Below are 26,090 nucleotides of genomic sequence, written 5' to 3' on the forward strand. Positions count from 1 at the left end.
TGGCACACATCTTTCCCAGAGCTGGGCACATGAAAGTAACATGCTGTTCCATCCTGTGGCGCAGAGGCCCATTAGGGACGCCATTAAGCATACAGACTCCATAGGCCTCTGTGTGGCTTATATAACTCGCCGGCTGTTTTTTCCCTTGCCACTGTCTTCCATGTTGAGAGTCAGATATCCACGTGGTTCAGAAGGTGAATATTCTGCCACATATTGCAGACGATTTACTGAACCTGCAGATCCCTAGTTTAAAGAGAATTGATTAAATGGCCTATGTTTAGAGTACAGGAAGAAGGACTAATATGGAAGTACTTTTACTTTGTCATCTTGATCCATTCCTCCGGTCTGCCCATCCTCCACCCTGCCTCATTAAAAAGCCTTGGGTGAGAAGGCACTCTTACAACTTCCTGGATCAGGACAGTAAAACAGCCAATGCACTGACTGAACCAGATTATCACTACCAGTTGGAGATTTAAAAAAAAAAAATCCCCATATTCAGAGCACTAGCAGAAGGAATACAGGATATTTATTTAGTATTTATTTCAAACAGGGACCATGCACAAAGGTCATTGTTTACAAAAGTAAAAAGATAACTTATGCCAGATTATAGCTAATGCAGCTATTTTCCATCAGCAGTCCCTGGGATACAGCAGGACTTTTACATAGTCAGTCCATTTTCTTGTCTCACCTCCCATCAGAGTCTATTCTGTCAGTCTCCCCATCCTCCATCCCGCCTCATTAAAAATCACTGGGTGAGGAGCCACTCTAGAGGTGGCTGGATCAGTAGTTAAGGCCAAGGGCCGCCAAACACTGAGGCCTTCCAGGACAACAGATGGTTTAACCCTTCAGAGAAGGGATCCAGGATGTGGGACGCGGTGGCTTAGTGGTTCAGATGTCCTGCGTGACACCAGATGGCCAATAGTTTGTCCCCTCTGATGCCAGAACAATGGAAGTAGAGAGGGACACAATGGATGTGGTTATGGAGACCCACCTATTCACGCCTGCCTGAACTATTTCAGACAACAAATTTCTTGTTTTGTTTTTTTAAATTCATGTATGCATTTTTATACCAAAATTGCAACGGTTACCTTTTTTAAAATTAGCTTTTGCCGTTTTTAGAATCTTCACAGCAGATTCTGTTTCCCCTCTCTCGTCATTTTGCTCCTTTCTCCCTTACCCGTTGACCTAGTGCGGAGAGAGCAGAATAAGCCTCTTAACAATGGCACACAGGAGCATTTGCAGTGTGCGAATTACTGTGCAGTAGGTGCTGTGTGTGTTGGACCTTATAGGACCTCGGGCTCATAGCCGTGTTGCTGACTCTGTGGCTTTTTTGTGTGTGTGTGTGCAGGGCCACTGCAGGCATGGAAGCCGACAGGGTGGGACAAAGGGGTCGGTTGTCCAGGGCCCAGGGAGAAAGGGGGCTCAGAATTTTAGAGTCCTCATTTTATTGTGTGTATATTGAGAGGGACGGGCATTCAGATGACATTGTCACAGGCCTGGCAAAAGCTGCTAGAAACCCTGACTGCAGGCATACAGTATTGCTGCAGGAAGGTTTTGGGTAACTGGACTCTGACAGTGCAGGAAGAGGGGAGGGAAGGGGAGGGGGGGGGTGGGGGAAGGGGGGTACTTTTGGGTCACAGGGTACAAATCAATGACTTTGCAACCCAAGATAAGAACCATTCTCCATACTTCACTTGAGCAAAAAAAGGGACGAAAAAAAAATCTGCTGACTTACTGGGTCATGGACCAGTGAGCAAGTTATTGGCCTTTTCTGTCATTTAGCTACAGCTGCATCTTGCTCATTGAGTTTCTCAATTGCTTTGCAAAAAATACCAATCGAGAGAACCTAGTTTCACCAAGAACCCTGCAATATTATTGATGTTCTTCATATAGAAGCTGCATTGGATATATTGCACAGTCACAGATCTCACACTACGTGCCATCCCATGGATTAGTAACTGTACATCAGTTTTGTCTGCCCCCTAAATTTTAATGCTGACCTTTTAAGACTAAACTTGCAGGATTGCCCTTGTTGTCGGTTCAGCGTTTTAAGAAAGCAATTTAGATAACAACAGATTTGAGTGGCCAAATGTTGACTGCTGTTTGTCCTCCGCCCTCCTCGTTTGTCCCCCTGCAGGAGTCAGAGAAAATCATCGCCGAGCTTAATGAAACCTGGGAGGAGAAGCTTCGCAAAACGGAATCCATCCGCATGGAGAGGTAAGGAACACCTAATGGACTCACAATGTTCTGTTTGATTTGTGTCTTGACAAACTTGATTTAAAACCTTTTGCAGCAAGGGTGTATCACTTTTGTTGTGAAAAAGGAATTTCAGGGTCTGAAAATGCAGTCGTGCATTAACTAGTGGAGGCAACCACTTCACTTAGGAGTTATACATCTAACAATTACAATATGTATAGTAATTAAATATACCTGTATTGTATATCTCCATTAGACATGAGGATATCCCTTCCTCTTTCTCTCTCTTTTCTGGCTATCAGTCTCTCTGCCTCTTTCATTCCTATCTTCCTCCCTCTCTCTCTCTCTCTCTCTCTCTCTCTCTCTCTCTCTCTCTCTCTCTCTCTCTCTCTCTCTCTCTCTCTCTCTCTCTCTCTCTCTCTCTCTCTCTCTCTCTGCTTCCCCTGTTCTTGGGTCAGTACTCCTGTACTGCCTCCACAGGCCCAGCTGGTGCCTGTCACTGCCTGTCTCTGTGCCCCTCTGTGTAGCCCGCCCATCCATGCAGGGAGATGGAGCAGACACACACACACACACACACACACACACACACACACACACACACACACACACACACACACACACACACACACACACACACACACACACACACACACACACACACACACACACACACACACACACACACACACACACACACAGAGTATGGTCACACAAAGATGTATGGACCTAACACAGACTCGCACTGTCTGTCAGACCCCTTTGAAAACGAGATGGGTCATCTCAAGGGTTTATCTTTATTCAAAATTGAAAAATGGAAAAAAACATTGTATAAATATTGTAATTTCAGTATTTCCAGGGACTTTGGCTACAAATGAAATGTCACAAGGTATTCTCTCAAGTTTAAGTGCAGCTGACGAATTCGATAAAGCAAATGCCTAGTGAGTGCCGCCGACATGCGCCTGAGAGGAATGACTCATTGAGAATGGAAATCAGGTTTGGAGCTCAGGGCTACCAGCATGTTGGGATGACCTCTGAAGCCTGCTGAAGCTCTGCAAGTAGCCAAAGTAATTTGTCTGAGTCAAATGCCACCCAAATAAATTAAATGTCATCTCTGTCTCTGTCTCTGTCTCTCTCTCGCTCATCCTCTCTTTTCAGGGAGGCCCTGCTGGCAGAAATGGGTGTGGCAATTCGAGAGGATGGAGGGACGCTTGGCGTATTCTCACCCAAAAAGGTAAATGGAGATTTGTGTGAACCAGGTAGCTTAAAGGGGTTACTTTATGCCTGTAGCATTGAGAATAAATGTTTTGTTCGAAGAACACCATTGGACATGAAATTGACCTTGACGAGATGCCAAATGGGGGGAGGGATTGGGGGTTGTCATCAACCACAATGTGACCATCATCATATATTTTTCTTTCTGTTTCCATGTTTTGTCATTGCTTCCGTCTCCTCATCTTTCAGTGTGAATGTCCTTCTTTATGTTTCCATCACTTCTCATGTGTCCTCTTTTGTCTCCATACCTTTCCATGCTTATGTTATAGCTATTGGGTGACAGGCCCACATCACTGTTGGGGGAAGGCTTTAATAGTTTTGCCGTGGATAAGGTTTGTGGTTACTGATCCACCTACTGTACAGTGGTAGATGTCCTAGTAGACCCTCTTAATAGAAAAAATAAAATCCTTTACCTCATGGGAAGATTAATATTGAGTCCCCCTTACCCTGTAGCTGTAGTCATTATGCCTGAATTACAATACATTTTTCCAAGTAAGTGGATAACTGAAAAACATATCTGAGACTTCAGATTAACCCATTGACGCCTAAGGCACCTGCAAAAAAAGGGTGCTGAATGCCTGAGCCCTTTTAAAGAAAAGCTGCCCTCAGCCTATAAAAACCTAAATATATCAGCTTCTGAAGCACATAAAAATATGTACTAAGTTGCATTTAAAACGCTAAGATCCTCATCTGTCATTAGAATGTGTTCAGTCATCTCAAACAAACAGAGATTTTTAATAAAGTTGTCTCAAATCTCATGAGCCTGAATGTTGCGTAATGCAGCTCGCAACATCAGGCATCAATGGGTTAAAGAGCCAGAGAGAACAATGTTGGGAGAAGGAATCATGCAGGGAGTGGAGCAAAGACTAGATGTCAGGAGACAAGCTTGATTAAGCTGTAGGGTTATTGGTGTACTATGGGTGAAATGGAATGTTTGGTAGGCAAGCAACATGGAGTAATGTGTTGGGTGAATCTTCTTTACATCCAAGCGTTATGACAGAATATACATAGAATTCAGGTTCAGGACCAATGCGAAGAAAAGCAACTGTGACAGGCTGAGAGAGGGTAAGGAACACTGATATCCAGAGACTGAAATGAAGGCATGAAGTTATAGACATGGTTATGAATATAAAGAGCCACATAGGCAGTGTGTGCTCTTCCTAATTTTACTAGCCAACCCACCTGAGGTTGAGACTGAGAGAACCAATGAGTGTGTTGCATGTGATGTTGAAAAAAGTAGGTTACACTCCTGTCATTCCATTATCTGCTCCAGTAACCTTTTTTCTCACTGAGTGTAACAACCAAGACAACACGGACACCATCACATCCAGATTCACCTGACCCAACTAAATGACTCAGCCTTCTTTGTTCTATTCATGTGTTTTGTCTCTATGGTCTTTTGGGTAACATTTCTTTCTCCATTTCATTTTTTTTTTTTGCATCTGGTCACCGTCTTCATCATCATCCCATCCATAGCTTTTTGTAGAGAGACCATGTGATCTCCTCTACACAGACTTAAATGGGGTGTTCTCGCCCAAGAAGGTTGGTTGCCTACATAGAGGTAGACTGATGTTGTCTCCAACGCTTTTGTAGATGCGGTTAGACTTGTCCGCTGAAGAATGAGTTGTTTTCTTCACCTGTAGACATTTTGCCCTGTGAAGTATCCGTCCTTGTAAAGTGTGTGTCCCCTTTGGCAGGGATTATGTTTCTCCTATGGTTAGCATGTTTCCAACATCACCCAGTCCCCCTCTTACCCCATTTGAAGTGTGAGTATTGGCTCTGTCTCCGAGTAGCGTTTACTGTGCATAGTCTGGGGCTCTTGTGTTATGTTGCCCCACCTTTGTAGCAGTGGAATGTGAAGAATGCTTCAGCTGTGTTTGGTGTTAAAAGTGTGTGTTTGGCAGCTCAGCAGCCAGGTCAGCAATGTTGATAATGGCTGGAGTCCTTCTGACCTTCCTCCTGGCATTCTGTTCGCCCTCCTTTCACAGACGCCTCACCTGGTCAACCTGAACGAGGACCCGCTCATGTCTGAGTGTCTGCTGTACTACATCAAAGACGGCATCACAAGGTACAGCACCGCTAAGAAATGTCTTCAGTGCCTTGTGTTTATTGGTAAAAAAAAATACATCTCCAGTTGTCAAGAGAGTCAGTTGTCCTGGGCCCTGGGAGAGAGGGACACCACAATCGAGGCCTCATCACGGTGGGGACACATAGATGCGATTTTGGCCAAGCGAAGCAAACTTCGCCATTCATTCCTATGAGAGAGCCGAAAGCAAGTGAACAGGAGTGAAGCGAAGCGAAATCATTGAACAAAGTTTAATGTTATGCAAATGAGGAGCGAATTCGCCTGCGGCGGTCCAATCAAATCAACAACATAACAATTCCATTCCATTTGATTCGCCGTGACGACCTAATGACGGTTGAGCTGTCAATGAATTTCGCCTCTCTTCCCGTCGCTCACTTCGCCTGCTATGTGTCCCCACCGTTACACTGTGTTGGGTGGGGGTGCTTTTAAATTGCTTTTTCCCGGGCCCTGCCATATCTGTCAGCGGCCCTGAATACCTCTACCATATACTGTATTTTGAAATGCAGCACATAACTCAGTTGTAGTGTAGTTGTTTGAAATCTGCCTCCCGAATCAAAGTCACGCTCCTGCAGGTCTGAAAATGGAATCAATTCTATTCCCGTTTCCTGGGCACTGCTAGATCTCCGTTTTTCTTTTTGGGAAACTCCTTTGAAATAAAACTGCCTGAAACTTGGCTCATAGGTCTGTCAGTCTGTCAGTCACGGAGCCCTGATAAGATGAAAGTTGAATGAGCACCTCCAAAAGTTTCAAAAGGAACTTAAATTGGCTGTTATCTACAGGGCGTTAGATTTGCATTCATATGAGAAGCTTGAGGTGGGGATTTTACAGGATGGCACGTCATCTTCTTTTTGATGGCTGCTTTTGTTCTTAGTTCTGCTATTTTCTGCCCTGTCAACCCCCTGGGTTTCTGTCCCTGGAGGAAAGAGTGTACATGCATACTGCCTGTCCTCCAGAGGGCTGTGCCTAACTTGAGAGGTTGAGGTAGAATTTGAACTTCTGGGGAAGGCTGAGTGATTTCAGCATTTCCTATGGGTACACACAAACTCACAACAGTTCACTTCTCCTTCCTGCCCCCTCTTGGGGGCTGAGACTGTCTCTCAAATGGCCGCCTTTTCTTTTTTCTGCTGACAGGGTGGGCCAGGCCGATGCAGAGAGGCGGCAGGACATTGTTCTGAGTGGAGCCCACATCAAGGAGGAGCACTGCATCTTCTGCAGTGAGAGGAATGGCAATGGAGATGGTAAGAGGGGGGCATTTGAGGAGATGAGCTATTGGAAAATCACCAGCTGGGTTGCATTTGGCAAACACCCAAACATTACTCTAGAGGGGTAGGATGAGGATGCTCAAAAATGACATCAGTCAGTCGTCTTTATGTTGAACTCAGTCTTTGGGAATATTTTTTATTGGACTTTTAAACCCCAGCAGCAGCACACTTGTGGGTTTTAGCAAACCCCTTATTTTTAAAAGTGGAAACTATCTTCTGGTGAAAATGAAAACAAGAAATGGCCAAGATGAAACCTACTCCATTTTGGAATACAGACTGTGTTCACTTTCTCACTGATCTTAAATGTCAAGAAATGAAAAAAAAATAGTCTTCTTGAAAAGTAAGCAAGTATTTTGGAGTGTCATCTATTGAGACTGAGCCGCTTGTCCCTAAATCTGACTCCTCTTGATATTACAGTGATCGTCACGCTGGTGCCTTGTGAGGGATCTGAGACGTACGTCAACGGCAAGCGCGTCACCGATGCAGTGCAGCTGCGTTCAGGTGAGTGACCTCCACACAGATATTCAGACTTACATCAGACCATTTCTAACAATATTATATTATACACACCGATTATAATGGCAGATTAAAATGGCAACATTTCTGATTCACTGAACTGAGTCTGAAAAGTCTCCCTCTGTCCATCTTCCCCAAGGAAACCGCATCATCATGGGGAAGAACCACGTGTTCCGCTTCAACCACCCCGAGCAGGCGCGTGCTGAGCGGGAGAAGACCCCGTCTGCAGAGACCCCCGTGGAGCCCGTGGACTGGACCTTCGCCCAGAGGGAGCTGTTGGAGAAGCAGGGCATTGACATGAAGCAGGAGATGGAGAAGAGGTGCGGTAAAACTATGGTGGCACTTTGAACTTGTGTCTTGTATGAATTTTTCAATGCAAATACTTATGATAATGTTGATGATGATGATGATGATGATGGTGATGATCAAAATTATTGCAACTATTTTGTAAGATTGCTTTGATGGCTTGTATTTTGTCAGAATTAGGAGCAAGTTCACTGCAGTAGTGGTGCAAGGTTGTGTTTCAAGGTTGCATTTTTTTTCTTTGCAGCATTGTGCCATTCCAAACAATCTAATGCATTGCAAATATGCTGACAAAAACATTTTCCTCTCTCTGATTTACAGATTGACTGAAATGGAGATCTTGTATAAGAAGGAGAAGGAAGAAGCAGACCAACTTCTTGAGCAACAGAGACTGGTGAGTCATGTTCTTCAATTAACTGTCTTGATTTAATGGTTTGAGCCACGCTAGTGATACAGGCCAAGCCAGTCCTTTTGATAAGTCTACAGTAAAAAGATGCTGGGTAATTATTATTGGAAGTGGAGCGTGACTGTAACTTTGTCATTTTCCCACAAGGAACCTATAGGATGTGTTAAGTGTGAGGGGGCGGGTAGAGAGGGGAGTGCAGTGATGCAGGTCATTCCGGCCCGTGCTGAGTTGAGTGATGATGACTAGTGGGTAGATCAGCACCTCTGTCAGAGTTTCCCCACTTTGCCCCTGAAGTCCTAGCAGCACTAATTCTGCACTCTTGATTTTCTTGACACCCGTAGATTATGGTGTGTGTGTGTGGTGGTGTGTGCGTGTTTGTGTATGTGTGCGCTGTATGAGAAACACTTCTCGCCCAACGCATGGCTGACTTCTTTGCATGGAGTTCCGCTCTCTTGAGTGCTGACAGACTGACAAAAGAAAAGGGGGCCTGTTCATCAATGCCCCCCTCATTCGCTCCCAATATGGACTGATGGGGGAGTCGTTAGTAATTAAGTTGACATGAGCAATTGATGATGGACCGAAGTCAAATTCCTGTTGATTTTCCCCCTCTTGAATTAGATTGAGAGACTGAACCTTGCACAACAGCACTTGAGAACAAATGAAATTTGTTGAATTGAATAAGAGGTTTAAATTTTGACCAAATTAATTGTAATAAAATAAAGACTCCTTTTTAACATTGGCTTTGACAAAGTAATTAGCTCCCATCCACAGAGCAACACTTTCGTTCTGTTTGCTGCTTTTGCATGGTTTTTGTTTGTGTAGCATGATCTCTTTTTAACCAATTCCTTATTATCATGTTGTAAAGAGGCCATAATCCGCTATTCGAGTGCCACTGTTGTGGCTTTTGAGGCTCAAATCTGCTGGTTTGATGACAAAACTGCTTTTTTGAACATTGTTTTAGCTTAGTTTTTTTTTCTATTTGTTACATTTTGAGTTTTTAGCTTTCCAATGCAGTTGCAATGCCCGTGTGTTCAATGCATTGTGATGACGATAACCACAAAGTTCTGCTGTAGTGTTCTTATGTTCGCCAAGACGTAGTGACAATGTGGTTTCTCATTACCGTCTGTCGGGCGCATCCATCGTGTCGTCCAAAAGCCTGTGTCTGGTCTGGATGCAGTGGGCATGCACAAATAACATCCCAACAGGGGTTTGTTAAGTCAATGATGACAAGCACTCCAATGCTATGGTGTTTTTTCCCTCCATTTGTCTCTGTTTCCTACCTCCTACCACCATCACCACTAAGTAGAAATACAAACTTCACACAACACACTACTCACATTTTCACTTGAGCAACATATGATGAGGAACGGACGAATCTCTCCACCCGTGACCTAATCGCAACTACAAAAAGGCCTCCTGTCCTCTTGACATCGTCTGCTTGATTCTGACTGTGATTTGAAGTATTGTGCCTTGCCTTCTCTGCACGAGGGGAGAAAAAAAAGAACAGAAATGAGAAACTGCATTTCCTCTGAACTAACTTTCCTAACTGTAGTGGATGAGACCGACGCTTTTAACAAAAAAAACTTCCAACTTCCTTTTGTCTTCTGTCTTCTTTACTTTTTTCCTCCCTACCTCCTCCTCCTCCCATTTTTTTCTTTCTGCTACTCCTCTTCTGATCTCCTGTAACGTCCTCACATTATGCAACTGAGCTCTTCTAACCTCACCGCTAGTGCTAGATCATTTGGCTAAAACTGGCTCTTCTTTCCTAAGGACTTCAAATCATGGGGAAGCTCTCCAAAAAGAGATCTGCTGCCTTCTTGCATGCATCTTTCCTAAAGCATGCTTATTTAGGGGTGGGATAGACTGAAGGAAGAGAATAAGAATAGTTGGAGTGAGGCAGAAGAAGATTTTGGCCATCAAGAATTACCCCTGCTTTGTTTTTTGTTGACATTTTTGTTTAAACGCCATTACAGTCATGCTTTGCCCTTAAGTTAATATTAATATGTACATTTGGGAGCTCATTTGCATATTATTATTATTATTATTATTATTATTATTATTATTATTATTATTATTTGCTTGCTTTTTGCTAAAGTGCCTCATAATATTATAGTGTGGGTGCACTGTAACTTTCTCACTGCCACACAATACATTAATTTCATATTGTTAATTCTCACTAAATGGCATTTCCAAGCTATAATATTAATTATGAGTTTATCCTCATGCTCCTCTTCAATCCCCATGACTATGTGTACTATGGGTACTATGTGTTAAATCTGCCTTAGTCATGGTGGAACTACAAAGTGTAGGAAACATCAACCCCCTAATAAGATATTGAAAACCTGTATATTTACAGTATTCATACCTTTTATAGATTAAAACATAATTATAAACACTCATTCAGAACAATACCTCGCAAAGAAGATCGTTGTTTATCAGTTAGAAAATAGTATGATAATAAAATCAAATAAGGCTCCCAGTTTACATATTACCACTTGTCTCCATTAAAATCAGCTACATCCTTTTGGTTTTGATTTCCCCATTTTTAATTTTGCCCTTTTGTTCGAAACTTTCCCCCTGTTTTGTTTTCTTTTTTTTTGTTTTGTTTTGTTTTTTGTTCTGTTCCCCCCTCTCAAGGACGGAGACTCAGATAGTGGCGATGACTCTGAAAAGCGCTCGTGCGAGGAAAGCTGGCGCCTGATCACCTCCCTGCGGGAGAAGCTGCCGCCCAGCAAGGTGCAGACCATCGTCAAGAAGTGCGGCCTGCCCAGCAGCGGCAAGCGCCGCGAGCCCGTCAAGGTCTACAAGGTCCCGCAGCGCCGGCGCCTCACCAAGGACTCCAAGTGGGTCACCATCTCCGACCTGAAGATCCAGGCGGTCAAGGAGATCTGCTACGAGGTGGCCCTCAACGACTTCCGCCACAGCCGGCAGGAGATCGAGGCCATGGCCATCGTCAAAATGAAGGAGCTGTGTGCTACCTACTGCAAGAAAGACCCCAACGAGCGCGACTCGTGGCGGGCGGTAGCGAGGGATGTGTGGGACACGGTGGGAGTGGGCGGTGATGAGCGGATCGAGGATATGCTGCTGCTGGGACCACCGACAGTGACTCCAAATGGGGGTCGGGTTGGTGGGGGAGGGGGGGTCCATGACATGGACGACCTGAAGGTGCACATCGACAAGCTGGAGGACATTCTACACGAGGTGAAGAAGCAGAACAACACGAAGGACGAGGAGATCCGCATGCTACGCAACAAGATGGTCAAGATGGAGAAGGTGCTGCCCCTCATCTCCACCCCGGGCAACGACACGCTGCCCGACAAGCCTCCCGTCCAGCACCGTGTACGCAGCGCAAGCGAGGGCAAAGCTCCCGTGGACGCCAGACCACCATACCTTGCTGGGCAGGAGAACTTCCCAGACGAGGAGCTGGACTTCAGGCCTGGTGGTGGAGGAGTATTTGGAGGAGGAGCAGGGGAGGACGACTCATCTGGCCAGCATCGCAGTCGTCTGCGGATGATGCGTCAGGAGCAGACCCGTCTGAAGAACCTCCAACAGCAGGAGATAACCAGGCAGCTGCGTAGGCAGAGCGGTCCTCACCGCTTCATCCCGCCCGAGGACCGCAAGCTGCGCTTCCCCTTCAAGAGCAATCCCAAGCACCGCAACTCCTGGAGCCCTGGCACACACATCATCATCACAGACCAGCAGGTGATCGAGCTCAAGGTGCCTAAAGAAGCCGTGCCAGAGGAGGACGGAGGCACTGCAGCTGCAGAAGGAGAAGAAGGAGGGGAGCGCCCTCCGATCGTGGTCCAGACGTGCCCTCCACCCGTACCCATGCCTGTGCCTGTGCCCAACCTCTCTAATCATCACCGGAGGGGCAGTCGAGACCTGGACCAGGAGCAGAGGCGACGCAGCCGAGACTTTGACCAGGAGCAGAGGCGACGCAGCCGAGATTTTGACCAGGAGCAGACGGGCCATTCTGAGGGTCATCAGCAGCAGCAGCACGTCCAGCTGAGACGTCGGCAGGGCTCGCAGGAACGGGCACGTAGCCACTCCTTCAACAGCGAGCGCCAGCGCCCCGCAAGCTACATAGAGGGCGGCTACGCGAGCAGAAGCGGCAGCATCGACAGAAGAACTCCTCATAATCAACACCATCAGCAACAGCATCAGCAGCATCAGCAGCATCAACAGCAGCAGCAGCAGCAGCATCCTAACCAGTCACGCCACCGCCCCCAAAGCCAACATCCTCCACCTAACCCGCACAACCACCACAACCATCAGCACCACCAACACCACCACCAGCCACAGCATCAGCAGTACCAGTCCTACAGCCACGCCCACCAGCAACAGCACCAGAGCAGGAGCAGTGGCCGCTTCCAAGGCCAGGAGCACCACCAGCAGTCCCACCAAGACCAGTACAACAACAACAACAACAACAACTTCCACACTCCGCCCCGCATGCGTCGGCAGCTGTCCGCCCCCAACCTGAAAGCGAACAGGGAAACGACAGTGTGACAGTAGCCGCCCCCTCCAGGTCATGATGCTACGGGACTGGTGCAGATGGAACTGGACATGGGCCCAAGTCATGAATTCATGAGAGGCTCTTTATTTAGCCACACATACATTTATACAGTACATACTCATGCACATGCAGTACACCTTTACACACACTCATGAACAACATACACACACACACACACACACAAACATACACAGACAAATTATTGCAATAGCAACCACAATGAAAACAAAATATCAACACGACTTGATATAAAAGGGTGAATCATCACAGCATTGGACGGCTTGTCCTCATTGAATTGAACCCTTGCTACAACTGTGGCTTTATTTGCACTTTCATGTTGATTGTGGTTGTGTTGATTGGTTCACATTGCAGCTGGACACAACAGTCTCCGCTTTAGTTTTTGATAGCTTTTGATTATCGTTGCCCCATCTGTTTTGAATTGGTTCTGTTGCAGTGGTTGCACCTCAAACAGAAGGAGACGCCAAAGGGGTAGAGAACAAACTGGTGATAAATGTGTTGTGTTGTGATGCTTGGGTATCCCCTCATCATTTTAGAAAGCTCTAAGGATCAGTGTCAGCACTGTTTTATTTACCCTTACAAATATGCTTCTTAAATGACATCAGCTTACATGAGGTGAGTCATCCTCTTGATTTCTCTACCTTCGTGAGATTAAGATCAGCCTTCTTGAAGAGTGTAAATGTGATCGATGCTCAATAGCTAATGTTTAAGGATTACCAGATGTCCTTAAAACCCGGCCTTGTCAAGATAACTTACTGTATCTTGTGTAAAGCCAACTGTAATCATCATTTTGATTGTTGAGGTTGAAATATTATGTTCCTGCTAGATTCAATCGATCTGGACCCGCCGGGCATGTCTGAAATGATCATTGTAATAGCCACCCAAGAACTTTAGGGAAAGAAAGCCACAATTTTCATGTAGTTTTTTTAATGTTTAGTATCAGTATGTTTCTATTTGTTACTGAGAAGCAGCTTAACATTCTGATTTGTTCACTTTCTCAAGACAGCTATTTCAATTCACTGTGGTTAGTAATGATCTTGTGCCCCCCTGTTAATTAGGGCACTTATTTAAAAAAGAGATTGCAAAGGAATATTTTATGACTGAAAATAGTGAATTTATGTGCTGGATACCTGCCTGATGGAAGAGAGATGAAGGACATTGAGGAGGTACTTACAAAACCAGATAAAAAAGTGCCTTATTGATCTTCGACTAATGTATCATAAGCATTAGTTTTCCCGTCTCTGACTGGCGGGGGAAGTCACAAAAATGATTTTGTACCCTGTGTTTAATGCTTTTATCAGTTATATAAAACACGGGAGTATGACTGGCAGTTTGGATTTAGGAAGTGCAAAACACTTCACCAATATTACATTGGTGTCATGGTTTGTTTGTAAATGATTGCAGATTCAGGAGAAATGGATAATGACTGTAGATTCCGATGGACGGAAAAATGACTGAATGCTGATGAGAATTAGTTGCAATACTGTTCAAAGAGATTCTAGGAAATGACTGCCACTCACTGTTTTTCCTGATGGAATATTAGTTTTTAGATGTTCACCATAAAAGGATATCCCTTGCAGCATGTGAGGTATTTCTCAACTGTTTTGTTATGTAGGCGAGATTTTTAAATACAAAAGGGCAGACTTGTCCTTTATAGTCGTTTGTCATGGTTTGGTTCACATTGTGTCTTTCCACTGTCTGAAACGCCACTATGAAGTGCTATGCAGGGTGGGCAATGCCGTTCCCACGGAGATGGGAGGCAGTGTTCTAGAACAGTCCACCGAATCCCCCCACTCTCTCAATCAGCATGATTAGAATCACATTTATTTTCTGCAGGGGAATGAGGGCGGGGGGTCTTGTCGAGAGACGCATACAAATCAGACCTTCTCATGGGGAGGAAGTCTAACTGAGGGTTGCTATGGTTTCCAGAAACTCCTCTCCAAAAACTCTGAAAGGAAAACAAGACAAGTCTGTACATGTCTGAGTCCATCTTGAACCTGAAGAGCAAAGAGCTTTCAGGATGAATGAATCTCTTTTTTGAGGGGGGATGGGGGTATTTTTGAGTTTTCAAGGAAGATTTAGCTAAGTTTGACTGAATCAAGTGAATAATTTGCCTGAGTTTACTGTATGCCACTGACTGTGTCACTATAGATGTGTCCTCTTTTGCAATCTTTTCTTTTCCTCGTCACGTTTTCATTGTTGGATGTGGTTTTCTTAACTTACTTGCCCTCATCCAAAGGCCAGGCTAATGGCCATGTACTTTGTTGTGCTTAAGCGTATGCATTACAGCCAGCACATCAGTATATCTATGTGTGCGTATGTGTGGCAAGTCACCACCCGCACACAGACGACCTAAACCAAAGCATGTTTGGTGTTTAGTACCAAGTTTCCTGTGTCTTTGCAAGAGGGGCTTAAGAATCCCACTGCCTTTACTGTTTCTTAGCTCGTAAATGATGCCTTACCACTATTGAACTCTCAAACTGCTTCCGCAATCCTAAAATATTTTACTGATTGTGTGTGGACCACTGTTGTATTGAACCGTTTTCATGACAAGAAAAGCACACACTACTAGATGCTGGGCGAAGGAAGCCAAACACTATGAGCTAATTTTGGGAATCCATTTAGTCTCCGTCTCCATTGACCCACAGGTTTGGATCAACATGGGAGAGACCATCTGTAAAAAATGAATAGAATTTCTCAAATAAAAGCAATATAAAGCCTTTTTTCTCCCAAATATAGTGCCTAAAAATCCACATGGACACAATCTCGCTCTAGTATCTTGCCTGATCTATGCATGGCTTTTCAGCAAGACTACATCACGCTTGGACACTCGCAGTCTGACTATCTACGCATGCCTTATCATATGTATGTATGTACGTACGTCTCCACCCCAGTGAAGAATGTTATTTTGACAATAAGCAAAAAAAAAACCTGTTTATTAATCGGTGCTGTTAGCCACTCCAAGCACAGTCAGGGGGACGCTAATGATATGTATAAAATGAACAGTGTATATTGTATCTTCGCAAAGTATATATATATACACGTTATCTGTTCAGTGTTGTTTTTTTCCTGTGTTGGTCTGTCTGTCTGTCTTGCCATGAGGCAATTGGATGTGCCTCAGGACAGCCAATGCTAAGATGTGTTGTTGCTTCTGTGAAAGCTGCCAGAGCACTTTTTTGTGCAATGTGTTCACGAGGACTTCTGCTGGTTTGAAAAAAAAAATCAAAAACAAGACAAAACAAAAAAGAATGGATGTCAGCATTTGTGTTCCTCGACGTGCTGAATATACAGACATTTTTGACTGAAAAAAAGGTTTGACTGAAATAAACTGGCACATTCTGAGTACTCTCTGTTGGTCAAATCTTTGACTTCATCATTAGATGTCCAAGTACTGTTTGATATGTATATTTGAATAAATAAGTTTACGGTCCTGTGATTACTGCATATGGGTCAATGACGGCTATTTTGGGCTCAGACATCAGGTGGTACAGCCACAGCTAATGGCCATAGATTAATTAGCAATTGGTAATGTACTGCAATGAATATTATCTTAATCCACTGAAAATAAACAAAAGAATCATTTAACCCATGTAATAGTAGCATTAGCTGTGGCTGTACCTCCAGGATGTGTGCTGCTACTAAAACATCATTGACACATATATTAATTTTATATACGGTATAGGATATTAAATACATTTCCTGTGTGTATTCAATTAGAATGAATGATCCGTTTAGTTTGTTTTATAAGCAGTTTGGCCAGGATTAATAGACCCATGCTGTTTATGTTTATGTATCTATTAATATATTCATGTACCCCTGGAAAATAGTGCTAGTGAATGATTGAATGGAGCCTCAGGTTCCTATGATTAATAAGAGTGAGTTATAGGCTAATGAGAACCATTCACAAGGGTCTAAACACTAGCAGCCAATGCCTCTCTTCAACATTTTTAAATGAAGCATGGGGTCGTAAGCTGACTCCTGGCTGAATCATCCATCTTCATTTCATATTTGCGGCCACAGGCCAGTCTGTTTGCCTGGGCAGTTAACCATGCTGTTGACAAATTGTATCTACAAAATGTCTGAAGAAAATTGTAGTACATTTTGTGGTCTTGAACATCGTAACTCTGGATCTGACCCATATTTCTAAGTCCACTCTAGTTGCCTAGTTACATTGTAATTTGAATATTAGTGGAAGAGGACAGACATACTAAGAACACTAGACTTAATAAAAGATGGCATACAGCACAGGACGGTGACCCTGTCTGAAGGGTTAAGGCATACAGGCTCGCTGCCAGTGTAGCCTAATCAAGCCAGCACCGCACAAACTATGTAGTCGCTCTGAAGAAAGTCTCCCATCCCCTAGTCTCTGACCCAAAGAAAATTGCATTCTAATCAGATTGCAAGTGCTGTGTTGATTTTTTTTTCCTGGCTTAAGAAAGTTTTACAAATTAGTCACCGAGTTGACTGTCTGGCGCTAAGCTTCAGTGAACTCTAAGTGCCACAGAGCCCAATAACTGATGTGTGTGTGTGCGTGCGTGCGTGCGAGGGAGCGAGTGTGTGTGTGTGTGATGCTTGTCCTTATCGTGCCAGACTGTGTGTTGGAAGCCTACATGGTAAACAGCTCCTGTGATGGTCTCTTCCCCTCCCAGTCGCTCTGTTTTCCTCCTAGTCATGCCTCATTACTGTCCCATTAACATAATTGAGCTGCATGTGGGTCAGCCCCAGTTTTGTCGTTTTGGTCGCCATGACACCGTGCACTGTAAACAAGCCAGGGCCTGTGCTGTCAGGTTAGGGCCAGGGCCAGTTCGGGCCTTTTCACTGAGACGAAAAGAAGACCGCAAAATGCCCTGCCTTGCACAGAGGTATAAATCTCAAAAATGATTCCGTTTTCTTGGCGAATCGGCAGTGCTGCCATGTCAGGTCGAGCCAGCTCCGGGGGTTTTCTGAGGAGATAAAAAGAGGACCGCAGAATGCCCTGATTACACAGAAGTATAAATCTTAACAATATCCTCAGGTAGCGAATCGGCAGTCACCACCCCTGGTGGGTCAAAACCATAGGCATACCGTACATGATTTGTCGGTAAACGAGAATGTGGGATATGTTTCAGATTTCAAGCAATATCAATGGAATGGAATAATTGAATTTGGCGATATCAAAACCAGAAGAGGGGACAATCCCCCCCATCAAATCTACAAATTGCACCCTGCATGTAGGAACACTGTACTGCACTTCAGTTGTTGAAACTCTGACATTTCCATTTGTCGTTTTGGTCTCCATGGTACTATGAACTGTAAACAAGGGGCTGTGCTGTGCTGTGCTGTGCTGCCGGGTCAAGCTAGTCCAGGCCCTCAGTGACGAGAGATGAAAAGAGGACCGCAAAACAGAGACTTTCAGGAGAGTTCCCTGCCCGCACAGACTTATACGCAAATCTCAAAAAGCCCATTGAATTTCGAATGGCAATTTGTGTTGTGTTCAGTCACCAATCTCTTTATCCCCTAGTGGATCAAAATCAGACATGCAGTATAGGAACGGCATACTTTCAGAGACTGCAACACTGCCATTCCCATTTTAATTGACGAAATCTTATATGATCCATACAAATCTATTTTTATACTTTTACTGCTTATTTGTGCCCTGCTGCCAACCCCTCAGAGGAGGGGCATGCACAAATCACGGAAAGTAGAAAGAGGGTATAATTGAGTCTGGAGGGGTACTAAAGGATTTGAGCTGTTGCTACCCAGCGAATGGAGTGAGCTCACAGTGTGGTGACAAGGCAGTGGGAGGTAACTTTGGGGTCCAGTCTGGGTTACTCAAGCAACAACACACACACACACACACACACACACACACACACACACACACACACACACACACACCACAAACAACACACGCATAGTTGTAAGACCATACAGTAGCTGATGACGTCACATTTTCTCTCTCGCACAAAGCACATGCTCACAGTTTCAAGACCACTACCAAAGTCTGTTCCCATAAGTCCCATCACTCGGCGGCCATCTTGGCTACGCCTCAAACTGACTATTTGAGATTAGTCAGTGATGGGGTAGGCTATATAAGAATGAATGGGGGAAATAATGTTGTGTGACAGTGGGACAACACAGCGATACACAACTCATATGGTTGGAATCACAATGAAAAACTGGTTTTAAAGGCAGTCTTAGAATGACCGAAACCTGAAAGAAACACTTTTAAACAGCGTTTTTCCTTTATGCTATTTTTGATATGCGCATGCGCCACATTCCACGACAACGTTCTGTTTTGCGGCAGGTGAGAGCAAGTTGCGTGGCGTGTAGGCTACTTCACCTCTTCCAGCCGGCTGTCAAACGGACACTGATTTATTTTCTGATAGCCAAAGCAGTAGCCTAAGCACAGTGGTCGTCTCTGCTCATCAGTAATAATAATAAAAAATGGGCTATTGAATAAATTAATGATATAGCCTGCCTCAAAATTGGTGTTTTAAACTGTGATATCATTGTTGCCTAAACTGATAATAGCTATGACAAACGGTTACTTATTTGTTTTCAACCAAAAGAAAAACCACAACGGATGTGCAAATGTCTATGCACGGCCGTTTTTGTTTCCATGATTATAGTCCCTTTGTCCTGCATCTGCGTTTTGGATGCGCGCAGAAAGGTGATTAAGGTCGATTTGCGCTCCCTGCCCAATTCACAATGAAGTTTCCACGGACGGCAAACAAACCACATGGCCGCCAGCAAACAAACCGATTAGGTACGAGCAGTCGTAAAGGTTTACATTTGCACTTGCGTCGAGGCGTCGAGATGATTGGATAAGTGACAGCGCAGCTCAGCAAGCAATTGGCTCTCGTTACCGGACAGGTGGGAGTGACACCGGTAAGCGCCATGTTCGCGTAGCCAAATGCTCTCGTTCATTCCTATGGGAGGTTTCATGAGTGATTCGTCTCGTATAAGACCATCTCTGCCACTACTGCCATCTCTTTTCCTTGTACACAGTCCAGGGATAACACATGCAGAGACTTTCTGCTATATTCCCCTTTTCTCCAAGTAAATACAGTACAACAATGTGCTGAGTGCAGTCAATGCCTCTGAACATACAGCACCATCTACAGTATGCAAGAATGTTACAGTGAAGGAATTAATGCTGACAGATATGTCCTTAGAGATCTAGGGTGCAGAATTGGTGCTGCAGAATTAGGGGTGGGCGATATGGCCAAAAATGTATACCTCGGTATAATTTTAGTCACGGTATATATCACGGTATATATCACGGTATTGTACATTTGTTTAAAATTGAAGCGTTGCAAAATGACCAAAAAAAACCCACATTTTTTTTAACCTTTGCATTTGATTTTTGGAAATGACACAATGTCCTTTCATATATGTGTGAATTCTTGCCATTACATTTTTTAAAAACAAGCAAAAACTAGCCTATGTAAAATGCATTTTGCAATGCAATGCAATGCTACCCAATAGAACACTGTCAATTTCACCAAGTGTCGAAGGGGTTAAACTACGGTAGAGAGGGGGAAAAGGGAGGGGTGTCAAACTGAACACATTGAGAGTAACTAGAACTGAACGTGGATTTTAATCAACTACATCTTTCATTGCACCTTTTTTCTATTTCTGGAGTTGTTTATGGTAATTTTGAAATGTGTGCTTGCATCTGTGATTATGCCAAGCATAATGGTTTAAGCTGTCATTGTTAAAGTTTAGAAAAACGAACTTTCACATGAGGCAGTTAGCAATGCATTGCAGAACTAATGCATTTGAATGGCAATGGCAGCTTTCACTGCACCAGCGGTTAGCGTGCTAACGTTAGCGAAATCGCTAATGCCACATTTTAAACAGTGAACAGTCATTTTAGTTACTAACACCCAGTCAGATATCATGAATGGTATTATCTCAACTGGAAACAGTAACATACAGCTGTTACGGCTGGCGCAATGTGTTAAATGTAAGGCAACCAATGTTAGCACAAATAAGCACATTTATTTTGTCAGACACCAGCATAGACATGAATGACTTGGGCTGTTAGCTAGTTAGCTTGCATTTCGTGCCCAGTAAATTGTGGAGTCCAGAATCGAAATGTGTTGCCATCACATACCATTTCAAACAATAGTTCACTACACTAACCATACATTTTACACTTGAAGCTTATTCAAAGGAAATGATTGTGCTGTTTCTCTACAACCACATTGCTACAACTTGAGTTGAGCAGTCAGTCGGGTGGATGTTCAAAACGCTGTCTATACTGCCATCTGCAGGATGCAATGCGCTATATCACGGTAGAACGGTATGGCCAAAATCCATACCTTGATGGAAAAAATACCTTTTACGATAGTATACCGTCCATACCGCCCACCCCTACGCAGAATCATGTCAGTTCACACATGACGGCTCAGCCCAATTTTGCTCAACCATTAATGAGCCACATTATACATTATTTTATTTAGTATTAATATTAGTTAGGGATTATGCAGCCAATATACATTACCACCAATACTTGTCCAAAAGTAAACACTGTTTGCAGGTTCAGGTTCACGTGATCAGGTTCCTGCATCAAAGGTTTGTGACAGGTGACATGTTTCTTAAGCCTGGTTGGCTTGGCAAACCATATTCTGAGCATCTTTCCTTTGCATACAACCCTCACTGCTTGCCCTATTGCATATTGACAGGCGTCGGTATTCCCCCCTCTTCTCTCTCTGTCCCTCTTCCTGCACATGTTCCACAGGTGTATGAGAGCAAGCTACAGGAGCTTCAGAAACAGGTAGAGACTCGCTCACTGGCCGCAGAAACGCCCGACGAGGAGGAGGAAGAGGAAGAAGAAGAGGAAGGTAAGAGGAAATAGACTGTTAAAGTGTGTTACAGTATGGGTGGTAGTGTGCATGCAGTGCAGTGTGTAGAGTGTGAGTGTGATGAATGTGTGGCTGAGGCTGTAGTATGCCCTCTATGGGTTATGTAAAAGAGGTAGAAGAGGAGGAAGGTACCAGAATATACACTGTGTGGTATGGGTGGTAGTTTACACACATGGTTTGTGTCCGTTAGTTTGCGTGTAGAGAGTGTGTGTGTGTATATATAGTATGTGAATGTGTATCTCTGGATGTAGTATTCCTTTATTGGGTACGTACAAGGGGGAGAAGGGGAGGATGGTAGGAGGAGAAGATAAGCTGGTCATCATATTTTTTTCCCATGTAGGAACGGTTTTGCTGACTCTGATAGATTTTACGTTATCTGGCCATTTCAGATCAAGCAGATTAAGTACTGCTCAGATAAGATTTTAATGAATCAAGTAATACTTTATAATATATTATGGTGCCTTGTGCCCAAGTACGTAACATCTTCTCTTGTTAATCTCTTTGGAGATACTAAGACATGTTCTAAAGACAGTGAGCACATTTATCTTAACACATAATCAGCATTTCAGATCAAGTGAATGTTAAAATGTTCACGAGAGAGAAAGAGAGACCGAGTTGGAGAGAGAAAGCAGAGATGAATGTGTTGAATGAGTGATGTATGCGTTCAAATGGGCAAGTGCAGTATGCGTTTCTGTGTCTTTGAGTGAGTACTGTAAGTTAAGTGACTGTTGATGAGTATTTTTACACAGTGCAAGTGTGGATTAAATGATGATAATGCTCTTACAGTGCCGTGGACTGAGCGTGAATTTGAGATGGCCCAGTGGGCCTTCAGGAAATGGCGCTACCACCAGTTCACCTCCCTGCGAGACCAGCTGTGGGGCAACGCCGTGTACCTGAAGGAGGCCAATGCCATCAGTGTGGAGCTCAAGAAGAAGGTAAGGCCTCCACAGTGCACATCTACACACACTTCCATGACATAGTACTTCACTAAAATGAATTGTTTTGTTCCAAGAGCTTTTCACACAGAAGAGTTCATTAGTTAATTTGACCACTTTTATTACACTTAAGTGCGCAGGAAGTACCCTTGTGATTTCCAGTATCAGGCTGTGGAGCCCAGGTTGTCTAGCACACACCTAAAACACATACAAAGTTCATCCCATGCAGTGGTGTAGTCTACTTTTTTATGGTGGGTATACTGTGTATTTGAGATTTTTTTGAAGTGGGTATACTGTATATATTTGTGCTATTCAAAACAATGGATCAATCAATTTTAAGTGGGTATACTGAAATCCCTGAAATTTAGAAGTGGGTATACTCTGTATACCCGCGTTCTACGTAGACTACACCACTGATCCCATGTTTCAGCTTTGTGTGTGATAGATACCTTTGTGTGTTGTGTTGGAGGGAAGTGAACATCTACATACACTTCTATTACACAGGATCTCTCCAGGAACATCTTCTGTAGCCCTATGTCTGCAGCAGAGCCTTCAGAGATGATTATGATGGACTCCACTGTACACTCATTTCCATTACAGTGCATTACACTACATTTAACGCGGACACCTTTATCCAAAACTAAATAGACAGCGCATCGCCAGAAAATATCTAGTACACCCTGTGCATCATGGTTAAACCACCACCATGGGCTCTTAAGACAAATATGGCCTTCAGAGTACTCAGGTCCCCTTCCTCTTCTAGATGCACCCTCTTCATACAGTATGCCATGGTTTCAATAGAGTCTTTAGATATTGGTATGACTTCCACATTACACACAGCTTCACATTACACTTCCACATTACACAGCTTCATTGCCAAATGCTACCACTATATTCAGGTTACTGTGGTGACACCATGCCTCAACCATGCAGATGGACACTTCCATTGCCAGACGCACCCTGTATATTCAGTAAATGAGATGACTATACCAGAGCCTTATAGATGGATATAGCCTCCATATCATAGTGTTCCCACACATGGTACAGTATAATGTTGGATGTGAAATGCATGTAACGGTCACGATAGATAGACTAAAAATCGTATAGCTCTTCTGCATTCAGCACATTATGGGTAGACCATAGCTTTAAGAAACAAGGGGATGCAAAAAGGGTGTCAGGAGGAATCCAAATCGGATTTTATTTATCACGCAAGTCTATGCATTGCTTTCAGGGGTGAAGATGTACACCCCAAAGCATTTCCAGCTTCCCCTCTCATCAGTATTTGATTGATGGCCAGAGAGCCGACTCCTAATGAATTGTGTGCATGCAGCTCCAGTCCCTACAGCACTCACTACAGTTCCCATCAGCCAGGTCCCTCAACCATATCGCCTTCCCCCTACATCCTCATAGCACCTCGTTTTGCCTGGTTCACCTAAATCCTCCTCTCTTTTGCTCTCTCCCTCCATCCAGTGGCAGAAAAATTGTACTCAGGTCCCCAGGGCAAAACACTGATATGGCCTGCCATATGGCCTGCCATGGTCACACTAGGGCCCCCACCACCAATACATGAGGGGCCCTGGGCCCAGGGGCAAATACCCTACTTGCCCTCCCTATAGTTCCGCCTCTGCCTCCAGCCACCCATCTAAATCCTCCACATCTTCGCTCCGCTCTTTCCCCTCTTGTCCTGTCCTGCTGTGGGCTGGAGGTGATTTATTCTCTGATTACCGGACATGGCGGCTGCCGGGAGCCGGGTCATAAATGCCAGACTGAAAGTAGATGTTCTCGTTTCTGCCTTCTGAGCTTTTGCTTCCTTCCCTTTCGCTCCCCTCGCTCGCTCCATCGGCCCGTTTGGTTTTTATTTATATTCTGTTTGCCTTTTTTTCTTTCGTTGAGAAGATATTGCCTCAAGAAACCTTGCAGGTGTCTGATGCCAATAGGCAGGCTGATAATTGCATGCCTGCAGCCCTTATTATTGCCTACAGCAATGAGGTTGATCATGCATACTTTTACTGTAGTGTGGACCAAAACTGTGTTGCGCCTCTTACACAGTGAGTGCATAAACACAAATCATAGCATGGGTGATTAGATTTTTTTTCCTGTTCATTTTTATACGTTTACAGAATGACATTAAGCTCAAAAGATGCTGAATCATATTAGATCAAGATCATGGATTGGTTGAGAATTGTATTGCATGCTCAGCTGTATATATACTTAATGCAGAGGAGACTGTAGAAGGAGAAGGAGAATCAATTACAAAAACAAGCTTGGAAGCACTTCATTCATTCATACACTGGGCATGAGTTCCTCTCACCCAGGGATGTGATTCACACAACATACACGTTCTGTCCTTGAGAGGGTGAATGGAAATGGAGTTACTTTCTTTATTTTCTTCACTGATTTTCACTGCTTATTTTTCTGCCATTTTACTCTCTGTCACGCTCTCTTCCTTCTCTGTCCCTCTCCATGGTCTCTCTGTCTCTCTCTGTGTGTGTCTCTCTCTCTCTCTCTCTCTCTCTCTCTCTCTCTCTCTCTCTCTCTCTCCATATGAATTCCCTCTTGCAGGTGCAGTTCCAGTTTGTTCTGCTGACGGACACGCTGTACTCTCCGCTGCCCCCTGAGTTGTTGCCCCCTGAGCCGGAGAAGGATCGCGACCCGCGGCCGTTCCCGCGCACCGTGGTGGCAGTGGAGGTGCAGGACCTGAAGAATGGGGCCACACACTACTGGTCCCTGGAGAAACTCAAGTAAGATGGACATGTATAGAGAAATCACAAATCACAATATTTGCATCAATTGTTTGTATTTAAACACAAGGATATTCGAAAGAAAAAAAACTGGCAAAACAAAATTCTGGCTTGCAGAAAGGCTAATTGGCTAGTAACATGGGAAAACCACTTGCCACAGTGGCCAGTGGTCAAAAACGTTGATGTCAAGCTCTGCAGTAGATGTATGTAGGGGATATGAAGGGGAATAGAGTTGCCCCACCAGGACTCCAACCCGGACCTTCTGAGGTACCAAACTGGGGTTCGGATCTCTACAAAGAGTCAGGCTAGTTAGTGTGACAGAACACACCCACAACCCTAGTGATGGCCACTCAATCACATTATACATATCTTTGAATCCAGTACACTTTGTATTCGTTCCATCATAAAAAGAAGTCCAAATGCCTTAAACTGAACTCTTTTTTTTACTAACATGACCAGCATTACTGAGAATCTTCATAGACATTAGTTCCACCATTTCACTAAGATAAATTCATTTTGATATGAGAGCTTTTCAGACCGACAGAGGAGTTAATTAGTGAATTCGACCACTTTTATTATGCGCAGGTAGTACCTCATTATTTCTAGCATCAGGCTTTGGAGCCCCAGGTTGTCTGTAGCACACACCTACACACGGATACAAAGTTCCACCCATGTTTCAGCATTGTGTGTGATAAATGCTTTTGTGTGTTGGGGGCAAGAACAACATTAACAGCTCTGACCTTAACTGTAGGAGCCACATGAATCTAATCGCAGGGATAATTTCTCATCCCCCAAATGGCAGCGTTTGGTTTCTCACAAAGGCCATGATTTATGTGTAGCCCTTTAGCAGACAGTGTTTGCATCTGCAGTTGTGCATTACGCATTCATTCCAGAAAATACCATTTGTTCTGTCCTCTTAAAAAACGGAGCCAGGCCTTGTATGACCTTGTGGCATTTCCTCTGTAGTCTGACTCTGAATCTAGAACA

The 26,090-nt window shown here is 44.1% G+C and overlaps 1 protein-coding gene across 9 annotated transcripts in view; it reads left to right on the forward strand.

The window, feature by feature from the left end:
* kif1b (kinesin family member 1B) overlaps positions 1–26,090 on the forward strand; it is a 105,686-nt gene that overhangs the window by 50,044 nt on the left and 29,552 nt on the right. For all 9 annotated transcript variants that reach the window (XM_063208886.1, XM_063208887.1, XM_063208891.1 and 6 more), the window contains 10 exons: positions 2,138–2,217; positions 3,352–3,427; positions 5,457–5,536; positions 6,686–6,792; positions 7,234–7,317; positions 7,472–7,652; positions 7,957–8,029; positions 21,304–21,406; positions 22,214–22,362; positions 24,925–25,103. In XM_063208886.1, coding sequence (XP_063064956.1) covers positions 2,138–2,217; positions 3,352–3,427; positions 5,457–5,536; positions 6,686–6,792; positions 7,234–7,317; positions 7,472–7,652; positions 7,957–8,029; positions 21,304–21,406; positions 22,214–22,362; positions 24,925–25,103 — 1,112 coding nt within the window. The remainder of the gene's footprint in view (positions 1–2,137; positions 2,218–3,351; positions 3,428–5,456; positions 5,537–6,685; positions 6,793–7,233; positions 7,318–7,471; positions 7,653–7,956; positions 8,030–21,303; positions 21,407–22,213; positions 22,363–24,924; positions 25,104–26,090) is intronic.

This window comes from Engraulis encrasicolus, chromosome 10, assembly GCF_034702125.1.
Source record: "Engraulis encrasicolus isolate BLACKSEA-1 chromosome 10, IST_EnEncr_1.0, whole genome shotgun sequence".
NCBI lineage: Eukaryota > Metazoa > Chordata > Actinopteri > Clupeiformes > Engraulidae > Engraulis > Engraulis encrasicolus.